Below are 21621 nucleotides of genomic sequence, written 5' to 3'. Positions count from 1 at the left end.
GTCATAGCCAGGTGGAGCTCTGGTTTCACCAGGTGAGTTCAGTGATATCAAGTAAAAACTGCTCAAGATCAAGGAGGCCTGGTGAACAGGTGCTGTTTGTTTCTATGTTTGATTAATTGATTGATTGATTGATTACTTATTCAAGATTCAATTCAAGATTTAAAGAACTTTATTTATCCCAGAGGGAAATTGCTTTGACTTGGTCATACATTTTATCATACAATTGCATTGATTAATTTAATTAATCAATTTAAAAAAAAAATTTTTAACTTGAGACAAGGAAAAGTAAAAATACAAGAAAAAAAAAATTAAAAGAAAAGTGCAATAAATAGAAGCAAAAATAGAATTAAATATAGCACACTTTTTACATATTGCACTAAAAATATAATCTGTATACTGATATTGCACTTGAAATGTAGTACAGTATAAGTGAATAGAAAATAATATTGCACAAATGTACTGATAAGACTGATAAGTATTGGCAATTGCATTAATTTCATATGTATTTACATGAACAAATGCAGAAAATACTTTAATTATTTCAGTTGTTGCAGTTTTATTTGAGGTTGTTTTATTTTTAATTAAAAATGAATTAGATTATATTATATATCTAAAATCTCAAAGTTTAATGAATAACTAACTCACTGCTAGATTACTCTTATGCTTTTTTATTTCAGAATAACTGTTGCTGAGTTAGTGCTTCGATAGTCCATCTCATAATCATAAATCTCATAAAAATAGAATAAATTAACAAGGGAAATTTGACCGAATTTAAGTTTGGCATTACAGTAACGTTGGCTGACCACTAGGTGGCACAATTTCATCACAAATGAATGTTTCCTAATACTGTTTAAGAAAGCTAAAATAGTTTTCTTTATAACATATAACCATAGGGATCTTTTTACAACATTGTATAATGGATGTACTGGCTTATACATCTTGTACAGATATTGCAAAAAATAAATATTTTAAACTTGTTAGGTAGATTCATCATATTTATCGTTTTATTTCATCATATACCAAAACCTTTTGTACAAAAAAAATAAAATAAATCAATAAAAGAAAAGAAAACCCAATTTCTTTTTAACACGTTTTTGTTCTCAGGGTGAAAAAGAAACATTTAAATATTTTATTTGTATTTGTATTGCCAAATACTGTATAAAAGTTCTTATTTACAAGTCACATTTACTCAACTTTATTTTCATATTTGCAATGCTTTCCGTTCTAAAAGTGAAATTAATGAAACTCTGATGAGAGTTTATCATGAATTGTAACCTTTATAGGCAAAAAAGAAAATGAACATATTGACTAAAGCCCGAGTGATTAGAAATAGTCAGATAGTAGACCAACTGCTACATTAAAAGTGCTGATCATATACACTGCAGTTTCCCAAACTTCCCTGTTAAGTTTTGGTTGTCAAGAAGAGATCCTGTCATGTCTAACTTACTTCTAACCCGCTGATTCCTAAACCTCCTCATCAGATCAGAATGAATTTCTGGGTAAAAGATTTCTATATTAATAGTGGCAGTCAAAGTTAAGTTCATCTAAAAACAAAACAAAATAAAAGAACAATTTTAACATCTGCAACACCATTCTTCAGATGGTCTATGAATCTGTTTTGGTGAGTGTACCTGTAGATGCTGTGGTTCGTTGGGGCTGCAATATAAACGCGTCTGACGGAATTAGACTGGACAATTATGATTCTAATTCATTTCTTTTTTGTCACATACACAACCATACACAGTGTAAGATGCCGTGAAATGTTTATATGATTGTCCGTGGCTTAAAATGGAAAGATAGTATAGAATACAAAGATTTCATTTCTCTGCTCTAAAGTATTACAATTAAATTAAAAAGAGAATTTTCAATAAAAAAAATAAAATACAAATTTTAAATGTAAATTTGCAATAGGATTTTTTTTATTTTTTTTTTATTATCTATAAAGCCTGTGAGTAATGAGATAAAAAGATAAAGCCAATGGCACATTTTAATTAAACTGGATATGTCAGGAAGAAATAAGGAATTATATTTAAATATTTACTTCCATGCTAACAGAAACACAATCTGGGAAAAAGTATGTGCACCCCTGACTATCTTACCTACATGTGGTTCTTCTCCAGACTAAAAACTTATTTCATTAAATCTCTAATGTGCTGTTTGTGTTTCTTCTTGTTTGTATTTACATAATGAATGTGATATTTACAGTACCTTCTTCTGATTGATAGAATTTCCTCTCGGGAGGATTATTGGACATTTCTTGTATGCTGTGTCAGAACTCTTCAGTACTGACTTGGACGTCTGGACACAAAACAAAGACGCTGTCTAAACAGGTCGTACCCTTTAAATTAATTTCTACATTAAGACAAAGAGAGACTTTATTGTCATTGTAATGATACAACGAAATCTGTTTGGTAGCTCTCAGAGACCAGCAGCAATAAGAAACATAAGAACAAACGAATATTACAACACACTTCGATATTAACCTGTTTAATAGCAGCAGTGACACTCTCTATTTCCTCAGCTGATCTGTACAGGTCCTGCAAATAAAAATATATCTCATATAACACACTCACACTGTACTTTTACTACATTTATGTACAAGTGATAACATACTGTATGTCTGTACATGGAGTCTCTTCTTCCCTAAAACTGCAGTTACAATCTCATATATATATATTTTTTTTTGGTTGTAACGCACGCACACACACACACACACACACACACACACACACACACACACACACACACACACAAACAAATAGTAAATTCAGTCTTAAAACTAACAATGTCATTTTTAAGGCACTGATATTAACCTGCCAGACTTTCTAAAATTTTAAACTATAATATATTATCAGGAATAATATAAGAAATAAACAGGAATTGTAAGGTCTAGAAGTGCTTTACATTACCCTAATACTGTACGTGGGCTCTCACAGCATCTCTTTGTTTTTTCAGATGAGGTTATACTCCATCTGAAGAACGCTCAATTCCATAGCCTGATTTATTGCTTCATCAGGTCACAAAGTCAATCTAATAAAATATGTTGCTCTACCCTTTAACATTCCCCAGAACATGTCCATACTGTACAATCCCCCGTTCAAATGTCTGAGACACGACTCAAATAATAAGGTATTTTTCTTTCCCCTAAATAAAAAAATGTACTTGATACCAATTTCCGCCTGAAAAAAAAAAAACCTGAAGAGTGTCTTGAAAATGTGGACAACATTGCCAAACTCCTTTCCTGGAAGGATCAATGCTATTAAAATGAATGTACTTCCTTAATTAAATAATTTATTACAAATCCTTCCTTCTTCCTTGACATTATTGACCCAATTTAAAACGTTATTACTGCTCAGCCCAACTTAAAATAATGATGAGTTGGTTCACATGTGAGATTCTTCATGGATTGGACTTGAATCCTTTGTCTTTCATCCCAGAAGACTCAAATCCCTTCCCTTTATTACCAACATAGACCAGAATCTCTCATAAATTCTTAAAGATTTTCAAAATGTTTACTGATGCTTTAAAATCTTTCATGCAAATGATAAATTATTTCAGTTTTCCACATATTTTTTTTAAATAAATATCTTCAAATTTGGCATTTTACAGAAACTATTTAAAACTTTGCTCTGTTAAACCATATCCCAGACACTTCTTTTCATACAGACACCCATTAGATAATCACAAGTCAAACAACCTCTGGAGACAGTGGAATTCTGTACACTCCTTCCTACGGAAGCCAGTGCACTGGTTAATTATGAAAAGACTACAGTATGTAGGATCAGTTTGTGCGTGCCATGTGTTCATTTACATCTTTCTTTTCTACAGTGCAGTATTTGTGAGGTTATTAAATTTCATTTGTACGGCGCTTATAATAATAGTCCTTGTCACGAAGCAGCAATGAGTTTTTTGTTGTGTGAGTGTGTGTTTTTGTGTTAATTGTTGTAAAAAAAAAATATTCAGAAACTAATAATATACTAACACGTGGAATAAACCAGAAGCGTATAGGGTTCTTATTTGTAGTAACCTAATTTGACCCCTGGATGACACAATTAGACAAAAATCAGTGTGTGTCACGCTAACAGTGCTACATGGTTCCCAGTTGTTCGTTTTTAGTGTTTATTCATCTAATCAATGTCAAATATTGTATTAACTAGATATTTTACAGCTGTTTTTTTTTCTGCACTCTGCACTTCATATTTTTATTCTATTTGTTAGAAGTTATTTTAAACAATTTATATTTATTCACATTCACTGCACACATTCATTTTGTTCCAAAGTTTTTGTAAAATATATAAAAAAAAGAACCTCACAAAAGTTTGCATAATATAAAATAAAAAAAATTTGATCTAGAATGATTTCTGTTGTTTCAAATTTTACAATTGTATTTCCATTTTTATTTGTATAGCGCCTTTGCACAACACAGCTTTACAGAACTTTACAAAAGGACCTTTTATATACAGTATGTTTCACTTCACAGGATAAAATAAAAATGCTGAAACCTCTGAAGCAGTTTTCTTTTAGTATTTATCAAAGAGGGAGAAACTGGATGATTACTCATTAGAAACCTGGGCATTTTTTGTTGCTGTTTTGTTTTTACTGTATGTAACTGTGTTCTGTTACGAACATTGAGGAAGTTTGCTTGTGGTTAATTTTCAGATAGAATAGAAACTTTGATTCTTTTTTTGATCTCTATATGTCTTTGTTTGTCAAAGCTTAAGATGTTGTACTCGTTGTTCTGTCATTGAGCTAAATGTGTTTAACATTAACATCATCAGGACTGAATGTGTGATGTGTGATCAGGAGTGGCTCAGTGTGAGCTCAGCTATTAGTTACTGATCAGAGGGTTGACCGAGAAGATCGAGCTCCATCAAATCGTTGCTGTGGGCCCTTGAGCAAGTCCGCCCTCAAAACCAGGCTGCTCCAGGGGACACAGTATGATGGCTGACCCTGCACTTTGATCTCAGCCACCTAATAAAAACTGAGATACATGAAGAAAAAAGAATTTCACTGTATACAGTATGTGACAAATAAAGACTTCTTCTTTAACATTCATAAATAAAAGGGTAAAAGGAACAAGTCCAAAAGAACACAAGTGCTTAAAGTGTTACAGGCTGCAACACTTTATAGTTTATAGCACTTTATAACACTTCATAAATCCCTATTATACTAATAATAATAACAATAATACTAAGAATTATTATTATTATTATTATTATTATTATTATTAATAAATAATTTAATTTATGTATGAGCAGAACTAAAACTGATCCAGACAAAAACACTGAGTGGGAACACCCTGCTCCACCCCTCAATACTGAAGTCTCGCGAGAGTTGTAATGCACGGCTGGGTCTCGTGTGATGTGTACGTGAGAATCAGCTGTTTTTTTTAAAGAAGGAATTTCTAGGAATGTGTGTGTGTGGGGGGAAGGGGAGGGGGGCTGTCTGTGTGTGTGTGTGTGTGTGTGTGTGTGTGTGTGTGTGCGTGTGCGTGTGTGTGTGTCCCGAAAGTCTCAATGTTAAGTTCTAGTGCACATTTTTTTATCTGGTATGTTTTGTTTCAAGACAAAGAATAAAAAATATTCAAGCATACAACTGATTATAGACTCTAACAAGTGAACATAAATCCCCATATTACTTGATTCCACACACAGTTATATGGCACTCCTGCATTAATCAAGCCACTCTTTATCATCATAGTTATCTCCAACATCCCCTAATACTGTAGTTGTCTGTCCCAGATGGTCAAGGAGAGCTGAAACAGTATGCGTCTGAAAGGAACTGATAACGAGTGTTTGCACATTCTTGGCTGTTGGCCATTTCACTCAGAAACAGTTAGAAAGAGAACAAGGATTTAAACAGAACCCGTTTAATTAGAGACAGAAACAAGTGGTCGTATGTCACAGTAAAATCTAAACCTAAGCATAAAAATTATAATCCACCAGCAAATTACTATAATTACCATTTTGCTCTTAATAACACAAAACAGGTCAGTATGTCATTTATTAAAATAAATAATAAATAAGTAAATAAGAATATAAGGGCTGAACTTGTCTGAAATGCAAAAGTTGGCATCTGCTTGAACTGCACATTCTGGTAGAGTAACTCTTCTTCTGCACAAGGGTACGACTCAACAAAATCTCCATCACAAGCCATGCATCTGTGTTATGTTACGAACATTGAGGAAGTTTGCTTGTTGTTAATTCTCAGATAGAATAGAAACATTGATTCTTTTTTTTTTATCTCTATCTATATGTCTTTGTTTGTCAAAGCTTAAGATGTTATACTCGTTGTTCTGTGTTTGAGCTAAATGTGTTTAACATTAACATCATGTCCCCTTTGTCTACCGTCATGTGACTTCAATGCTGGTTTCACCTTCTTTAAAAAAATTTTATCCATCTGTACGTATTGATGGTCAATGGTGTCGTCTCTGTAAACATCCTTTAGCGCAGTGGAATGTCATCAGTCACTCAATGTTTAATAGAAGAAAACCACAAGAGTTTGGAGCACCAGATTACTAAAATCAACACAGGGTCAAAATTATATACACCCACTTACATTATTAACTCAGTGATGCTGAAAGTCCTGAAATGTCTTTTAATTTGCAGAGCCAAACTTCTTTCAAGTTCACGTTAGTAATGATGAGGGACTTCATCTGGTAACTTCTCAGTGCGACATTAAAAATATGTGTTAGATCTTATTGGATTGAGCAACACACTTGGATTTAGACATGTCTGGAATGTCCTTTAGAATCATTTCTAAACTACTTCAGATTCGAAGATCAATTCTAACTAGTGTATGTTGAAACACATTATTGAGAGGTGGAGTCCCTTTGGAAGAAAATCCAAGTTGTCCTTCTCAGCTGAGAGGAAAAAAAAAAACAGGAACCACCGAGGTACAGGCCTCCCACGAACTGAACCTTTTCAACAGGACAAGCCTGCCTGAAGCTTGTTGATGGGGCTTGTTGGCGGTGTGTGTGTGTGTGTGTGTGTGTGTGTGCAATCAATCTGATCCAGAAAATGTCAGTTCAAAGAAAATCACTGAAAACACAATACTGCCCTGACCTTCACCTTCACCTTTATCATGAGTGTGTGTGTCAGTATTTGTTCATGGTTTACTCAGGTGTTGATATCCAAACACTTAATTTTTTTTTAACTTACTCTTCTAATAAACATTTTTTTAAATTATTATTTACAGATAATTCTCATACGCTGTTCCTCTAGCCAATTTAGACCAGCGCCCACGAGACGCCCAGGAACTCTCGCGAGATTTGCTCCGCTCCGCGCAGTCGCGAGACTGTATAAAAGACCGCGGTGGCGCTCGTGCCCTACCGTTCGTCCTCAGTGCAGGATAACGATAAGAGCGCTTCACCTTCAGCACGGCTTTTTCCGCTCTCTAACTTCGAACTAATCGACCACTAACCTGTCACCGGTTTTACTCCACACAGGACACAGCAGGACATCCTCAGGTGAGTAATGTACCCGCGCGCGTGGGATTAAAACGCTGATTTCGTACTGAGCATCATGCTAATCTGTCCTGCCCTCAGACACACTGAGCTAGCATGCTAATGATTTATTTACTTCTGTTTTAAACATCTCAATTTTTTAAAATCCCTTTTACACACCATTGACTAACTGCTGTGACTCGGCGTTAATCATTTTTAAAATTGTCAGTAACGAATTTAACAGGTTTAACGTGTCCTTGTGGATGTCTGAGGTTAACAGGGCATTTAACAGCAACAGTAATAATAATAATAATATTAATAATAATATTAATAATAATAGTAAAAATAATAATAAAATTTAAAAAAATGAGTATAGATGTAATTAGACAGGTTGTTAGAGCGGTATATACAATGTAAATGTGTGTATACTGTGTATATACACACTCATTATATAATATTTACATTTTGTAAATCAACACTTTTTATGGAAAACAAGTTTATATGATTGAAATGGTTTAGTAGCCTAGTTAAAGACCAAATTTAAAATTTAAGGAGGGTAGAAAATATCCAAAATGTGTTGATTTTAATAATAAACAGCAGTAATGAAGGAATTGGAATTAAACTTGATTTTAAAAGTTTTGAATTTATTTACATAATTTTTACTTTTTATGGTTATGTTTTTTTTTTGTCACATGTAGATCCCATTTAAGTATTTTCTTTTAATTATTTAGTTTTTGTTGCTGTTCCTGTAAACCCTGTTGTGTGCGAGTGTGTTAAAGACCCGCAGCACAAAAACAGGCCCATCTTGATATTTGACACCTTTTTATGCCTTAAACTTTTTGCTGCTTCAGCTCCAAGTTAAATAATAAACCATTAGTCATGGTGAATTTAGTTTGTTTACTGCTTTTTTTTTTTTTCAGATTAACTGGAGCATAATCAACTTTACCTTTTGAGTTTATCAGATTAAATGGTAATCACGTTTGAGTGATTAACCCATGTCCCGTAAGACACGGCCGTACTGTAAAACTGAAACCAGCTGGATCTCATTAAAGCTTCAGTGCTGAATACTGAACACTAATCAGCTTGTGTGGTTTTGCCATCTCTCAGCAACTCGTCTGTCTGTTCCACATCCTGCATTGTTTCTAAAAATTAAATCAACCCAGCGTGTATAAATGAATCATTTCATTCATTCGAGTTGTTTGAGTCCGCTAAATGATTCACTCAGTTTTCATGCATTCGCTGGCACGCTAACTGAGTCAGTTCGGACAGGATTCACTGACCCACCTGGTCAGGACTGAAATAATTCTCTGATTTTAATTATAATAAAAAAATTAAAATTAAATCCTGCGGCAGGGCATCCCTCTATCTCTCTAAAGTGGTAAGGAATTATAATAAATCGTGTTCACGGATCAGAGCAAGTGCGTGTTTACTGTGACCCAGACGACTTATTGATTAGAGATGTGGTTAAGGTCATGATCTTCTGCACTAACTGATTAGTCTGTTTGGCTTTAACTCTCACTTGTTTGGTGTGAGTTCTGCAAAGGACTCGATCCATTTGTGACTGGTTGATTTGGACAAGCAGGAATGCTTTAGTGTGTGTGAGACTTTTAATCACATTCTTGTAAAAATATTTTTCACAGCCTGGAAAAAAAAAAATAAAAATAAAAAATAAACTTCATTAAAAAGCAGGATTTTTTTTTTTATTGCACTGAAACTAAACATGCTCCTGCGAATGTTTAGACCTGATTGCTAAGAAATACACTGTACTGAACCCTAGATCTTCATAGAGGTTGTCTGTTTGTCTCGCATATCGGAGCAGAACACGCCCGTGTCCCTGAAGCCTGGGTAGATAACGATGTTAATTTCCCCCTCTGAGGCCTCGGTGTTTTAATCCAATTTTTGTGCCAGGAACCACATGACTCAGCACACAGGCACAAACCAGCCCATTTATACCTTAAGTGTTTTTTTTTTTTTTCTTTTTTTTTTATACGCAAGAAAAGTGCAGAAGAAAAAGATGTCCAAATACAGGGTTTAACGTGTGGTTTAAGTCATGCAACTTCAGGTTTCTTCATGTCCTGTTTCACCAGAATCATCCTTCATGCTGAAATTACCGAAACACAGCAAAGGAACTGAACATAAACACCAAACCTCAGTGTACAAGTATAAAAAAACTATAAACTTTTACACGTTTGTCTTTGCATAATTACAAACATTACGAAATTTAGATTAAAGCTAATTCTCATCATCAGTGTTAAACTTCTCATTGTAATGTCCATAAATGGTCACAGCTTCCTGTTCTTGTTCATCTGTTCCCTTGTTTCCCTCTTCAAACTCTGTTCTTGCCATCTCACTTTCTCCAGATCAGTTCCTCTTGATGATGCTTCCTGTTTAAAGCTCTCCTTCTTAAATTCCACCTGTCTTTCTAATCCACGTTTCCTAATCTTGCTATTTATTATTTTTTGTGATTTTTGGATTTCTGTATGTTTACTTACTGTAAGCAGTCTGTCACTTGAAACTAGACAGGGGAAATCCAGAAATAAGTGAGGTAAGAACAGGAAGTAGTAGACTGATATTTAAGAAATGGGGAAATAAGGAAGCTTTGTTTAACCAGGGTGTGATTACTATATATGGAAAGTTAGGACTCCTGTGATGTGCAGCGTGTGACGTCTTGTCTAGGTTTGAGATCTAATTTAATTTACCAAACTTTAAAAATTATCTTGTTAGTTTTCCTGATCTCTCCATCGTTGCATCATAACTATATTGATCCACATGTACGCTTTTGTCGCGTCAGTAGCTAGTGTTAGTGGGCATGGTTTAAACTCTGAAAGTTTTTCACTTCATTCTTCCATCGTGTGTCCACCTTATAAACGCTTCCTTCTCCACATCCAGACGGCCTGTCTCTGTCTGATCTGTCTCATTGTCTGGTTTATAAACTATACAATCAGCAGGTTCTTCATATCCTTCTCCACCTGCTGTCTTTTAAACACGCTTGAACAGTAGTGAGTGCAAAAACTTGTTTCTTGCTAAAGTCACAAGATCAAATGCCTAACTGTTCCATTGATGTAAAATGATCTCAGGCTGCAGAGGTTAACGCTTATAACTATTCACTCTTTTCTGAAACCAGATCATTTCTGTTCCTCGACTTGTCTGGTCAGCATGTGCTGCTCCTTCTTCTACTGTACAAAACAACAAGCGAGAAACGCTTTCAGAAATATTTTTTTTTTTGTGTGTGGCTTTGCTTTAATAAACCCTTTTTTTTTTTTTTTTTTTTTTTTCTTCCACCACAAATAAATCTCTTAATTTTTATTTTTTTATTTTTTTAGATTTGGACAATCATGGACGCCATCATCCGCTGTCCTTTCCTGTCCCGCGTCCCCCAGGCCTTCTTCCAGCAGGCGAGAAAGACTCTGGTTAGCTACGCTGTGAGATGCCCCGTGATGATGGACCTGGCGTCCAGACCACTCGCCCGCTCCATCTGCTCTTCTCCCTCCAGCTTCCAGAAGAGTGATGATATCGTTAATACGGGTAAGTGGGTCACATGGAAAATGTTATCTCACAGGGCCCAGTGTACAGTAAGAACAATTTTTAGCTTTAAGATAAAAAGTTTATAATTTAGTTAGAATAAAAAGCTTTTAAGGTTTTGTTGTACTCGTTTGACATCAAGGTTTTACAGGTTTAGCATGATTTTAGCCTGTGTTTAAAAACTGATCATCTTTTGTGGTCAGAGCAATTTAACTGTTATTCTATCCCCCCAACCCATTATCCCCCACCCCGATAGAGGCTAAAACTGTCGCTGAAATGCCAGCGGGTCACCTCAAGGTTCCAGCAGGAACGACGGCATCCAAATGCCCCTTCCTAGCAGCTGAAATGAGGCAGAATAACAGCAGCGTTGTGCGTGAGGCCAGCATTGATCTGCAGGAGGATGTCTCCGAAATCCGCACCATGCAGCCAGGTTTATAACGCTTTATATATCAGTATATACGTTAGAGTGAAGGTGTGTTCTGAATGGCTAAGAGAGTTAAACATGTTACAGAGGAACTTGTGAGTCTGTGATTAATATCTGATTCTGAAAAATATTAGTTTAGGTCTGCGTTTTATTCCATAAGGTTTACCGTGCTGTATGTGTTGATGCAGATGTGTCGGCAGCAGAGCTGATTAAGAGCATGAAACCTGATGCAAGTCTGATGAAGAAACTGATGAAGCAACGTCCACCCATGGTTTCACATCTACTACAGGAGAACATGCCAAAATGTACTTCACCTCCACACTCTATACTACAGTCAGCTCTATTGAACTGTATTCCGCTCCATTCTACTCGACTTACTTTACTTGATTCTACTGAAGTCTATTCTGTACACAACTTTCCTAAATATTCTACTCTACTTGACTACTCTATTGCACTGTATTTCTCTGCGCTCTACTGTACTTAACTCCACTTTAATCTCCAGTATGTGTCACCTAAATGTAGTGTAAAAATATTTTCTGTGTTTCTTTGTACTCCGTTTGACTCCACTGTACTATACTTTTCTCCTCTAAAGTATTCACTCTACTGCACTGCACTCGACACAGCATCACTTTTACATTACACTTTCAGATTGAGACAGAAACAGTGCTTTAATCTCTCATTTCCTCTTTTGAGCTATAAATGCACACTTATTTCTACACACATGCGTGCAGACACTGCTGTGAAATTTCAGGGTTTTCTAAATTTTCATTTTTTTTTGTTAATATATTTTATTTTCCTTCCCAAGCTGTCTCCAACTTCCGTTATGATGATTTCTTCGAGAAGAAGATTGAGGATAAGAAGAATGACCACACATACCGTGTGTTTAAAACGGTGAACCGGCGTGCCACAGAGTTCCCCATGGCTGACGATTACACGGAGTCTCTGAGTTACAAGCGAGACGTATCGGTGTGGTGCAGTAACGATTACCTGGGGATGAGTCGCCACCCGCGTGTCGTCCAGACTGTGATGTGAGTCACTGTGGCGGCTAGCTATTGCTCTCTCTGTCTCTGGTTTTAACTCTCTCTGTACAATCAGTTCAGGTTTAATCAGGAACTGTCATTTCGTGCAGGGATACATTACAGAAGCATGGCTCGGGTGCTGGAGGGACTCGGAACATATCAGGGACGAGCAAGTATCACGTGGATCTGGAGCACGAGCTCGCAGACCTTCACGGGAAAGACGCGGCACTGCTGTTCACTTCCTGTTTCGTGGCCAACGATTCCACGCTGTTTACTTTGGCCAAAATGCTGCCAGGTAATTCATGCTTTAAAATAAGAGTGCAAAAATTTAATCTAATAAATACACTGGGAAAGTGAGTGTGTATGAATCAAAATGATGGTAGCAGGGAAAAACCCTCCTGAGATGTGAATAGGAAGAAACCTTTAGAGGACAACCATAGTCAACCGGGGACCCATCCCCATTTTGGTGATGACGTATAGCAGGGATTGTTATGCAGTCATATTGTCAGAGGGCAGCATTGTGGTCCAGGTTCGAGCCCTATGATCAGTGCAGTTTATTCTCCCTCCTCAGGGTGTGAGATTTACTCGGATGCCGGAAACCACGCTTCCATGATCCAGGGTATACGAAACAGCGGTGCCAAAAAGTTCATCTTTCGCCACAACGACGTGGAACACCTGCGCGAGCTCCTGGAAAAGTCTGATCGATCCACACCCAAGATTGTGGCCTTCGAGACGGTGCACTCCATGGATGGTAAGCACGTAGGGTCGGTGGTGACCTCGCTGGGAAAGCAGCAGAAACAGTAATCGGGACCTCTGACCTTCTTTCCTCCCTCCGTAGGTGCTGTTTGTCCCCTGGAGGAGATGTGCGATGTCGCTCACGAGTTCGGTGCGATCACGTTCGTGGACGAAGTTCACGCTGTCGGTTTGTATGGAGCGAGAGGGGGTGGGATCGGCGACCGCGATGGAGTCATGCACAAGATGGACATAATCTCTGGAACACTTGGTGAGAACCTTGCTAAAAATTCTCATTTGAATATGGGGGGCATAGAACAGCAGGACCTTTAACGATATAATGATTTATAGAAAAGGATTTAGTTTATGAAAGATTAATTGTAGCCTAAATAAACTTTTTTTTTTTTTTTTGCACATTTATGGCAAAAAAACATTTATTACATATTAATTTCATCTGAACATGTTTCTTAGTGTGCACTATTACAATGTTTAGTATTTATAAAAACTTTCCTTGAGTTATGAGTGCAGTGAGAGCTGCCTCAGATGCAGGCAGCTCTTTAGTGTGTGTGTGTAAAGCACACACACAACTTTGGGTGGGGGGGTCTGGAGCCATTAGATTGGCCGAATTTATTACTCTCCCTCAGACACTGGTAAACACACTTGTCACTCCCAGCTGTGCCTTCATTATTCTTATTCTGTGCATGTGACAGCACAGCTCTGGGTTCGACATCTCACCCCTCCTGGGAATTATTTACTCGAGCTGCTAACCTGTTGCCCAGAAACTGTGTGCGTGCATCTCTCTCTTTGTGTGTCTTTATGTCGCTTTCCCAAAAGACTCTAGCTCTTTGACCAGATGACTGGAGATAATGGCTTGCTTACATGCACACAAACACGTGCACACACTCCAGACATTTTGGCTCCAGCTGTGGTACATGAAAATCAGGGCTGCTCTTTTTATCAACCCTGAGACTGTCCCTCCTGCACAAACACATTCCTCAGAAACAACACCAAAGACCTTCTGAATCCTCTCATACAGTACTGACTGTGTCCTTCACTCACGCACATGCAGACACAGCCCATTTTCTAACTTTATAACCAGCCTTTTTTTTTTTTTTTTTCAGAATGCCTCCATTTAGTTAATTTATTAATTTTATTTCCAAAATCAGCAACAATGATTGTTTTTCTTAAAAAAAAAAAAAAAAAAAAAAAAAAATATATATATATATATATATATATATATATATATATATATATATATATAATTTTTTTATTTATTTTTTTTTTATTTCATGAATTAAAACTGGAATTTAGTGAGTCTGAGTGCCGCTTTTTTTTTTTCCATGTGTGCGCGCAGGTAAAGCGTTTGGGTGTGTAGGAGGCTACATCGCCAGTACTAGCACGCTGGTGGACACGGTGCGTTCGTACGCCGCAGGCTTCATCTTTACAACGTCTCTGCCACCCATGCTGCTCGCTGGCGCTCGCGAGTCCGTCCGTGTCCTTAAGGGCGAGGACGGCCGGATGTTACGCCGCAAACACCAGCGCAACGTCAAGCTGCTGCGGCAGATGCTGATGGACTCGGGGCTGCCAGTAGTCCACTGCCCCAGCCACATCATTCCCATCCGGGTAACGTGCATGCGTGCACACTACATAAAAAAAAAATTATAACCTGGATTCAGACAGTAAGACTGATCTTTCATCGTTTATATTTTATAATCAGGTGTCAAACGCGGAGAAGAACACAGCAGTGTGTGACATCATGATGAACCGCTACAACATCTACGTCCAGGCCATCAATTATCCCACTGTTGCCCGCGGGGACGAGCTTCTCCGCATCGCCCCTACGCCGCATCACGCACCGCAGATGATGAAATACTTTGTCGGTGAGTCACATTAAACACACCTTGCACACTGCCTTTTTGGTTAGGCTGTGCCAAGCTAGCTAAACAATGTGTGTGTTTGCAGATAAGCTGCTAAAGGCATGGCAGGAGGTGGGTCTGCAGCTGAAGCCTCACTCCTCGGGTGAGTGTAACTTCTGCCAGCAGCCGCTTCACTTCGAGCTGATGAGCGAGAGAGAGCGTTCGTACTTCAGTGGTCTGAGTCATCCCGTGTCCGCCTGCGCCTGACGACGCACAAAAACACATGAACATACCAGGCTGCAGCGGCGTTCCCTAACCACTGCAGAAATAGAAATTTTTACACGTTTAGAGAAATGTCTAATTGTGTGCACAAAAAAAAATAAACCTTCCTGAGCACTATTCTTTTGTGATTTATTTATTTTCGGATTATTAATTTTAATAAACTATTAATGAGGCTGTCTGGGTTATACAGTCTTTCAGTAGTCAGACATCCTGGGGTATGAAAGCAAGTTCTAGCATCAGAACCCTCAGTGTGAGAACCACAGAACTAAATTATACCATGTTACTTTACCAAGTTACTACACTTTTTTTTTTTTTTTTTTTTAATGCCCCTCTTAAAGGTGTTGTGTAGGACCCTGTACCCTTCGCCATCTTTACTTTTGGAAACCTCAGAAAATAAGTGATTAGTTTAACATGTAGCTTTTTGGGTTCAAGGGTACTTGGTTTTAAATATCCACTGACACATCAAATAACCCATGTGTTTAGTAGCTGAAAGTTAAGATCCTGACAGTTTCTAGATTTTAAGAATAAAATGGTAAGTGTCTATACATGCTCTTCAGGTTCTAAAATGACATCACCTGTGATGATCTAATAAAAGGGTTCTGCTTGGTTCTGATGTCCTTTCTGATAGACTGCAGGGGTTGTGTAGAATTCTATTGAACTCTAGTCCTGGTATCTGATGCAAAGGGTTCTTTCAGTAGTAAGGTGTTTTTGGGTATCAGAGTGCATAAGATTCATTCCTCCTTCTTACATGAGAACACTGAGGTGTAAGGCACATACAGAACTTTTATGAAGAAGAAAAAAGGATCCATTAAAGCTCAAGCAGCACCGATACCTGCTAGCAAAACTGTATTGGTCAATGATAAAAGAAATAAAAATACGTGCCTGTATGGAAGCCTTGGTGGTGTGTGGTAATGGGAAAGCTTCAGACATCAAACTGTATTCTTTGGATGCGTCAGCTAGAACAAAAGTTAGCATTACTTTCAGAAAGGATAAATTTCTACTAACGATGTCGCATAAATGTAGAACTTTTTTTAATCATAGAAACAACCAAAAACGCGTGTATCTGTGCTATTTCTTTGCCTGTGTGACCCATTTTTTAATGTTTTGCTCAGTCAAGTTTGGTGAGTTGGTTAAAATGACATAATTTTAAGTTTATCGTATTGCCCATTTAGTGCTGAAAAAAGGATGTCACTCCACTGCACAATCCTGTACACTGTATATATTAACTTTTTTTTTTTTTTAAGCCAAACAAATCGTGGCTTAAATGCTCTGAGCTTTAGTAGCTAAAGGTTCTGATTTTTCTAAAGCCTGTACACAGTGTTCCATGTTGTAGAAAAGTTGAGTCTAGAACCTGAAGTCTAATATCAGGCTCAGGCAGCACTGTGTTGTGGCCTTTTAGAATAAAGTGGTATAGACAATGAGTAAGTAATATTAGCCTTGGATCATTTTAACTTCATCACAGGAGCTGAACAGTCTAGGCACAGAACCTGGTAATGGTCAAGTCATCCATCACACCAATCTCATATGAACCTGTCTTAATTGACATCTCCCTTTAATCAGCACACACACGTACACCTCATTATCTCTGTGAATACACTTGTGTGCAACGTGTCCAAGCTCTAACAATGACTCAGTCAGGACCGGGTGGTTTCTTCCTCTTCCTCGTACGAAACAATAAAGAGATCTCCGTCTTTAAATCCTTCACTGTGCAGCTGAGAGGTGTGTCCTCAGCGTGAGGTTTTGTTAATGTGCTTTACCTATGTGCAGGGGTTTTGAAATTTTCCACCCCTGAGTGACACAAACTGGTACAGAGAGAAAGCTAGACAGACTATGGCATAAACAGGCAGACAGACGTTGGGTGTGTGTTAATTCTCCATCTGAAATACCCCTGTAGGTGATCTTTTGTCATTTTTCAGCCTCATTTTGTTTCACTCCTCCTTCAAACACACCAATTCTGTGCTTATGTAAATGAGCTACTGCTGAAACTGCAAAACAAACACACACATTAGGGGAAAATATAATCAGCCACAGAATGTTAAAAATGGGAAAAGAACACAAAGCCAGGGAATTTTTTTTCTGGTCTTTAAGGTCTCATGTGATGTTTTTGGTTTAATCCTTCATTGAGAACTCTAATGGTTCCATGTATAATCCTACGGCACAGAGTTCCTTTTTAGAACATCACAACTCCTTCATATAGCTAAGAACCTTCAGCTACACACACAGAATCACAGAGGAACCGGTTGTTCAGCAGCATAAACGTGTGTGTGTAACGTGTGACGCGCATCAATGAGTGAAGACAGGATCATGCGCGTCTTTCCTCCGTTCCCACGTGTCTCATGTTCCACTACATGTGATGGGCTTGTATTTTCCCTCTTTGTATGACTCATTTTAAACATTAGTTCTGCTTTTAAACACACAAATAACCCTTTTTTTTTCAGTTTTTAGCAGTTTTAATGTAAGTGAGAAGAGGACTGTACATGGTGAATGTAAGATATTTGTTTTGAATTGATTGTGGTTTAAAAATAATCCATATTAAGGCCATTTTGATCTCCCTTAAGAAAAAAGTGGCCTTCTGAACTAACTCTCCTAGACGGGTAGAAAGCAATCAGGTCTTTCTATCTATACATTTCATTTGGCTAGGAATAATATTAATGGAGTTCCTGAAATTCCTGTTTCTCCGATTTTGGACTAGAAGGCTGGGTAAAAGAAATTCTAATATCGCCTGGTCACCAGGGTGATACAGAATAATAAGTCTTAACCTTGGTGCAAAATGCATCGTTTTGGAGTTATGAGGATCCGTTTCGTTCCCGTACTCCTAGCTCACTTGTTTTTGGTCTGATGGCATTTTGAAGGGCTTAAAAAACGCCACTAGTTTGATAAAAACCATGTTGATCGTGGATTTATGTTGATCAATAAATCCATAGATTTTAATTGTGTTTTATGGACTGATTGAGTAGAAAACTATTCCCTGATGCACATGAAATTTTTCACAGACCTTATACTAACTTATACCAAGCTGGAGAACCAGGTCTCCTGCCTTTTGCACATTTTAAATGGGGAAAAACAGTCAAACCCTTCGGGAGCTATCAAGCATTGTTTAGGACCTATTAAAAGAACTGATTTTATCATAGGAATACATTTATTTTACACGCTGACTTGTTTAGAAAAAAAGAGAAAAAAAACATGCTTTTGGACTACTTTGGAAAAAGTCCTTCACACAATTTTTGAAATATACACATGAAACCTGACATCACACAAGCTTCAAGTTTTCTCCCTCAGACAAGTTAAAGCTTGTTACATTCTGGGTGGCATAAGCCACGCTCCTTAAACTCTAACACACTTCCTGATATCTCAGGCGGTATACAAACTCCTTTATTTTTAGATTGGATTAGATTCAACTTTATTGTCATTGTGCAAAGTCACCTGTAGTGCCTGCCTGGTGAGAGAAGGAGGAATAGTGGGGTTGGGGTTGGGAGGTATCTTTAAAAATGTCTCTTCCCCTTTGCGGACAGCATTATTTCATAAATGACCTCCCAGGGTGGGGAGTGCCGATGACTCTCTTTGGGTGGTTTTCACCACCATCGGATGGGTTTATGGTCTGGCACCGTGCAGTTGCCTTACCAAACTGAGATGCAGTTTGTGGAGATGGTCTCAATGATTATCCAGGAGCACATACGGGACTTAAGTCTGATGCTTAATATTGAGGTGTTATCAGTGAACTTGATAATGCTGTTGGAGGCATAGATCGGTACGCAGTCATGGGTGAAAAGGGAGTATAGGAGAGCGGACAATACGCACCCCTAAGGAACTGGAGAAGGTGAGGTAGCCTGTTTGTACAGAAGTCCAGGATCCAGTTATAGAGTTGTGTGCTGATGCCAAGCTGTTTCAGATTCAGGTCTAGCTTGGAAGGGCTGACTGTATTGAAATCTGAGCTGTAAAATTGACAAATTCCTGGCACAAGTGTCGGGGTTGTTCGGGTGAGTCAGAGAAGAATGGAGCACCATGGAGACGTCATCCCCTGTTGACATGTTGGAATGATAGGCAAACTGTTACGGGTCCAGAGTGTGTGGCAGACAGGCCTTAAGGTCAAAGTTGAAAATGTAGCAAATAGTGAAAATTCAGGAAATAATACAGCAAAAAAATACAGCAAATCCGGAGAGATTTGTGTGCTGCCATCTTGGCCTACCATATATTTTATATACCATACAGTATAACTGCATTGGCTGGAACTGAGCCATTTTCACTATTGTGCTCAGGAAAACCGATGCACCTTTACGTTCCCTACTTCACAATTTCCTTAGGATCTGAAATCCCTGTTTCACCAAAGTGAACCTGGTTCTAGTCCATGTCAGGTGCTAGTATCAGTTCAATAGTGAACATCCTAAGAACTGGCTTTGTTTTTCCCTGGGCTACAGAGTGACGTCATTACATCCCTATACATGTCCCTGTACATTTCTACTTTTCAAGCAATGCAAGCGCAATGCTAGTGGGAATGCTAGCACTAACGGCAATTATTATGCCATTGCTAACGGCAAAAAGAAATGCTCCTGGCAAGCACAACAACGATGATAAAATTGAATATGGTTTTGCGAGCAATTTTCCTGGCTTTATCATTATTGAAAAGTATTTGAGCTGCATATTGCATATTTAGTCGATTTTTTTTAAAAGATGGCGGTCACAAACTTTTATTTGGTTGTGATAACCACGTCTCCAGTTTTTTGATGTAAGTGGTTCTTTGTTCTAGCCCAGCAAAGTGTTGGTGCCACCATAGAACCAGTTTTTTTTTTTTCTTTTATCTGGTGTTTTGGCTGTCTGAAAACAAAGAACTGATTGGAAATTTGGCACTGGCTCCGAACTAGCTCCGGAAAGGCCTTGGTGGAAAAGGGGCTTGAGTGACCTTGACCATGGCCAAATTGTAATGTCTAGTCAGGGTCTCGCCTGGTGTGACTGATGTTCCTGGTCTGCAGTGTTTAGGACATACCAAAAGTGCTTCAAACAAGGAAAAACAGTGAACCAGCATCAGGGTCATGGATGGACAAGACTTACATGTTGTGCACGAGGAGTAAAAGCACAAGAGAGCTGCTGTAGCACAAACTCCTGAAAAAGTGAATGCTGGCTCTGATAGAAAGGTGAAATGGTTTGAGGAACATGAGAAAGAGCTCGAGGTGTTTTACTCCGCTTCCAAATACTACAGGTCTCGATCCGATTCAGTGTGTGGGGGATGTGCTGAAAAAATAAAAATCTGATCTGAACCTTCAGTAATGCGCATACACACACAATCACACACACTCACACACACTGAGATCATGCAGTAACATGCAGTAATGGAACACACTGGAAGCTGCTGTGGTTTGCGTGACTGGATCCGTGCACAAAAAAAATCTCTTCCTTCCATTGGGTCACTGGCCAAGTGTGTGTGTGTGTGTGTGTGTGTGTGTGTGTGTAAGAGAGAGAGAGAGAGTGGGAGGGAGAGAAAGACAAATAAACGGGTTTATTAAAGGTTTGCAATGCCTTAACTTGAGGGAAATGATTATAAATAATTACAATACTTTGATGTTAGTACAAAATAAAGCTGTGAATTTTCTCTGGGCATGTATCTTGACACGTTTCTCTGCATGTCTCTCCACGTATCTCTGCGTGTCTGTGTTCTTCACTAATGCAGTTTAACAGGTCTAACATTAACCTCAGTGCAGTTACTGAATTATCAGCTTTAAGTTAACGACTGAACATGATGTCCTGAGTGTATAGCGTTAACACAGGACAGGATGTCCACACACACACACACACACACACACACACACACACACACACACACACACTTTGCACTACAAAGTCCCACAAAGTAAAATTAAATCTTTTTTTTTTTTTTTTTTTGCTCGGGTAAAAATTTTATAACTTAATTTAATCACAAATAACTCACTTTCTTTTATACACTCAGTTATCGTCTATACTGCTTTATCCTGTATTCAGTGTCATGGGGGGCCTGAAGTCTATCCCAGGAGACTTAGGGCACAAAGCGGGGTACACCCTGGACAGGGTGCCAATCTACCGCAGGGCACACACATACACACACACACTCACACACTATGAGCAATTTGGGAACGCCAATAAGCCTAATCTAATACATTTAAATTTATTAAAACCTTTGCTCGTCTTGCAAAACGTTTGCAGACCAAGTTACTCACAATCCAAGGTTCCACTGTAGTCTGTCTTTATAGCGTGTGTTTGGGTTGGTTTCTGTTGTGGTTACAGAAGATGTGATGTGTGGTTACAGTCTCAAAAAACATTCTCAGACAGAAGAGTGTCTTCATAAGTTTAGACAGAAAAATTACTTCCCCACGT

The 21621-nt window shown here is 38.0% G+C and overlaps 1 protein-coding gene across 2 annotated transcripts; it reads left to right on the top strand.

Moving 5' to 3' along the window:
• The first annotated feature begins 7437 nt into the window (after positions 1–7437).
• On the top strand, positions 7438–15396 carry alas1 (aminolevulinate, delta-, synthase 1). Of its 2 annotated transcripts, none has more exons than XM_053484324.1 (11): positions 7438–7468; positions 10768–10969; positions 11223–11396; positions 11579–11695; positions 12196–12418; positions 12520–12704; positions 12981–13160; positions 13248–13412; positions 14496–14764; positions 14859–15021; positions 15104–15396. In XM_053484324.1, the coding sequence occupies exons 2-11, from the start codon at positions 10780–10782 to the stop codon at positions 15262–15264; spliced, it is 1827 nt and encodes a 608-aa protein (XP_053340299.1). In that variant the 5' UTR covers positions 7438–7468; positions 10768–10779; the 3' UTR covers positions 15265–15396. The 2 variants fall into 2 exon arrangements, with proteins under 2 accessions (XP_053340299.1, XP_053340298.1); XM_053484323.1 differs by lacking the exon at positions 7438–7468 and adding an exon at positions 9582–9604.
• The last annotated feature ends 6225 nt before the right edge of the window (positions 15397–21621 follow it).

This window comes from Clarias gariepinus, chromosome 23 (assembly GCF_024256425.1).
Source record: "Clarias gariepinus isolate MV-2021 ecotype Netherlands chromosome 23, CGAR_prim_01v2, whole genome shotgun sequence".
NCBI lineage: Eukaryota > Metazoa > Chordata > Actinopteri > Siluriformes > Clariidae > Clarias > Clarias gariepinus.
The sequence above is the reverse complement of the archived record's forward strand: the minus strand, read 5'-3'. Positions and strand labels throughout refer to the sequence as shown.

Bases quoted from the DNA above. Each gene is read 5' to 3' on its own strand.
- alas1 (XM_053484324.1), top strand. From the start codon at position 10,780: ATGGACGCCATCATCCGCTGTCCTTTCCTGTCCCGCGTCCCCCAGGCC. The intron at 12,419-12,519 runs GTGAGTCACTGT...CATTTCGTGCAG, and splicing joins CGTGTCGTCCAGACTGTGAT to GGATACATTACAGAAGCATG. The intron at 13,161-13,247 runs GTAAGCACGTAG...CTCCCTCCGTAG, and splicing joins GACGGTGCACTCCATGGATG to GTGCTGTTTGTCCCCTGGAG.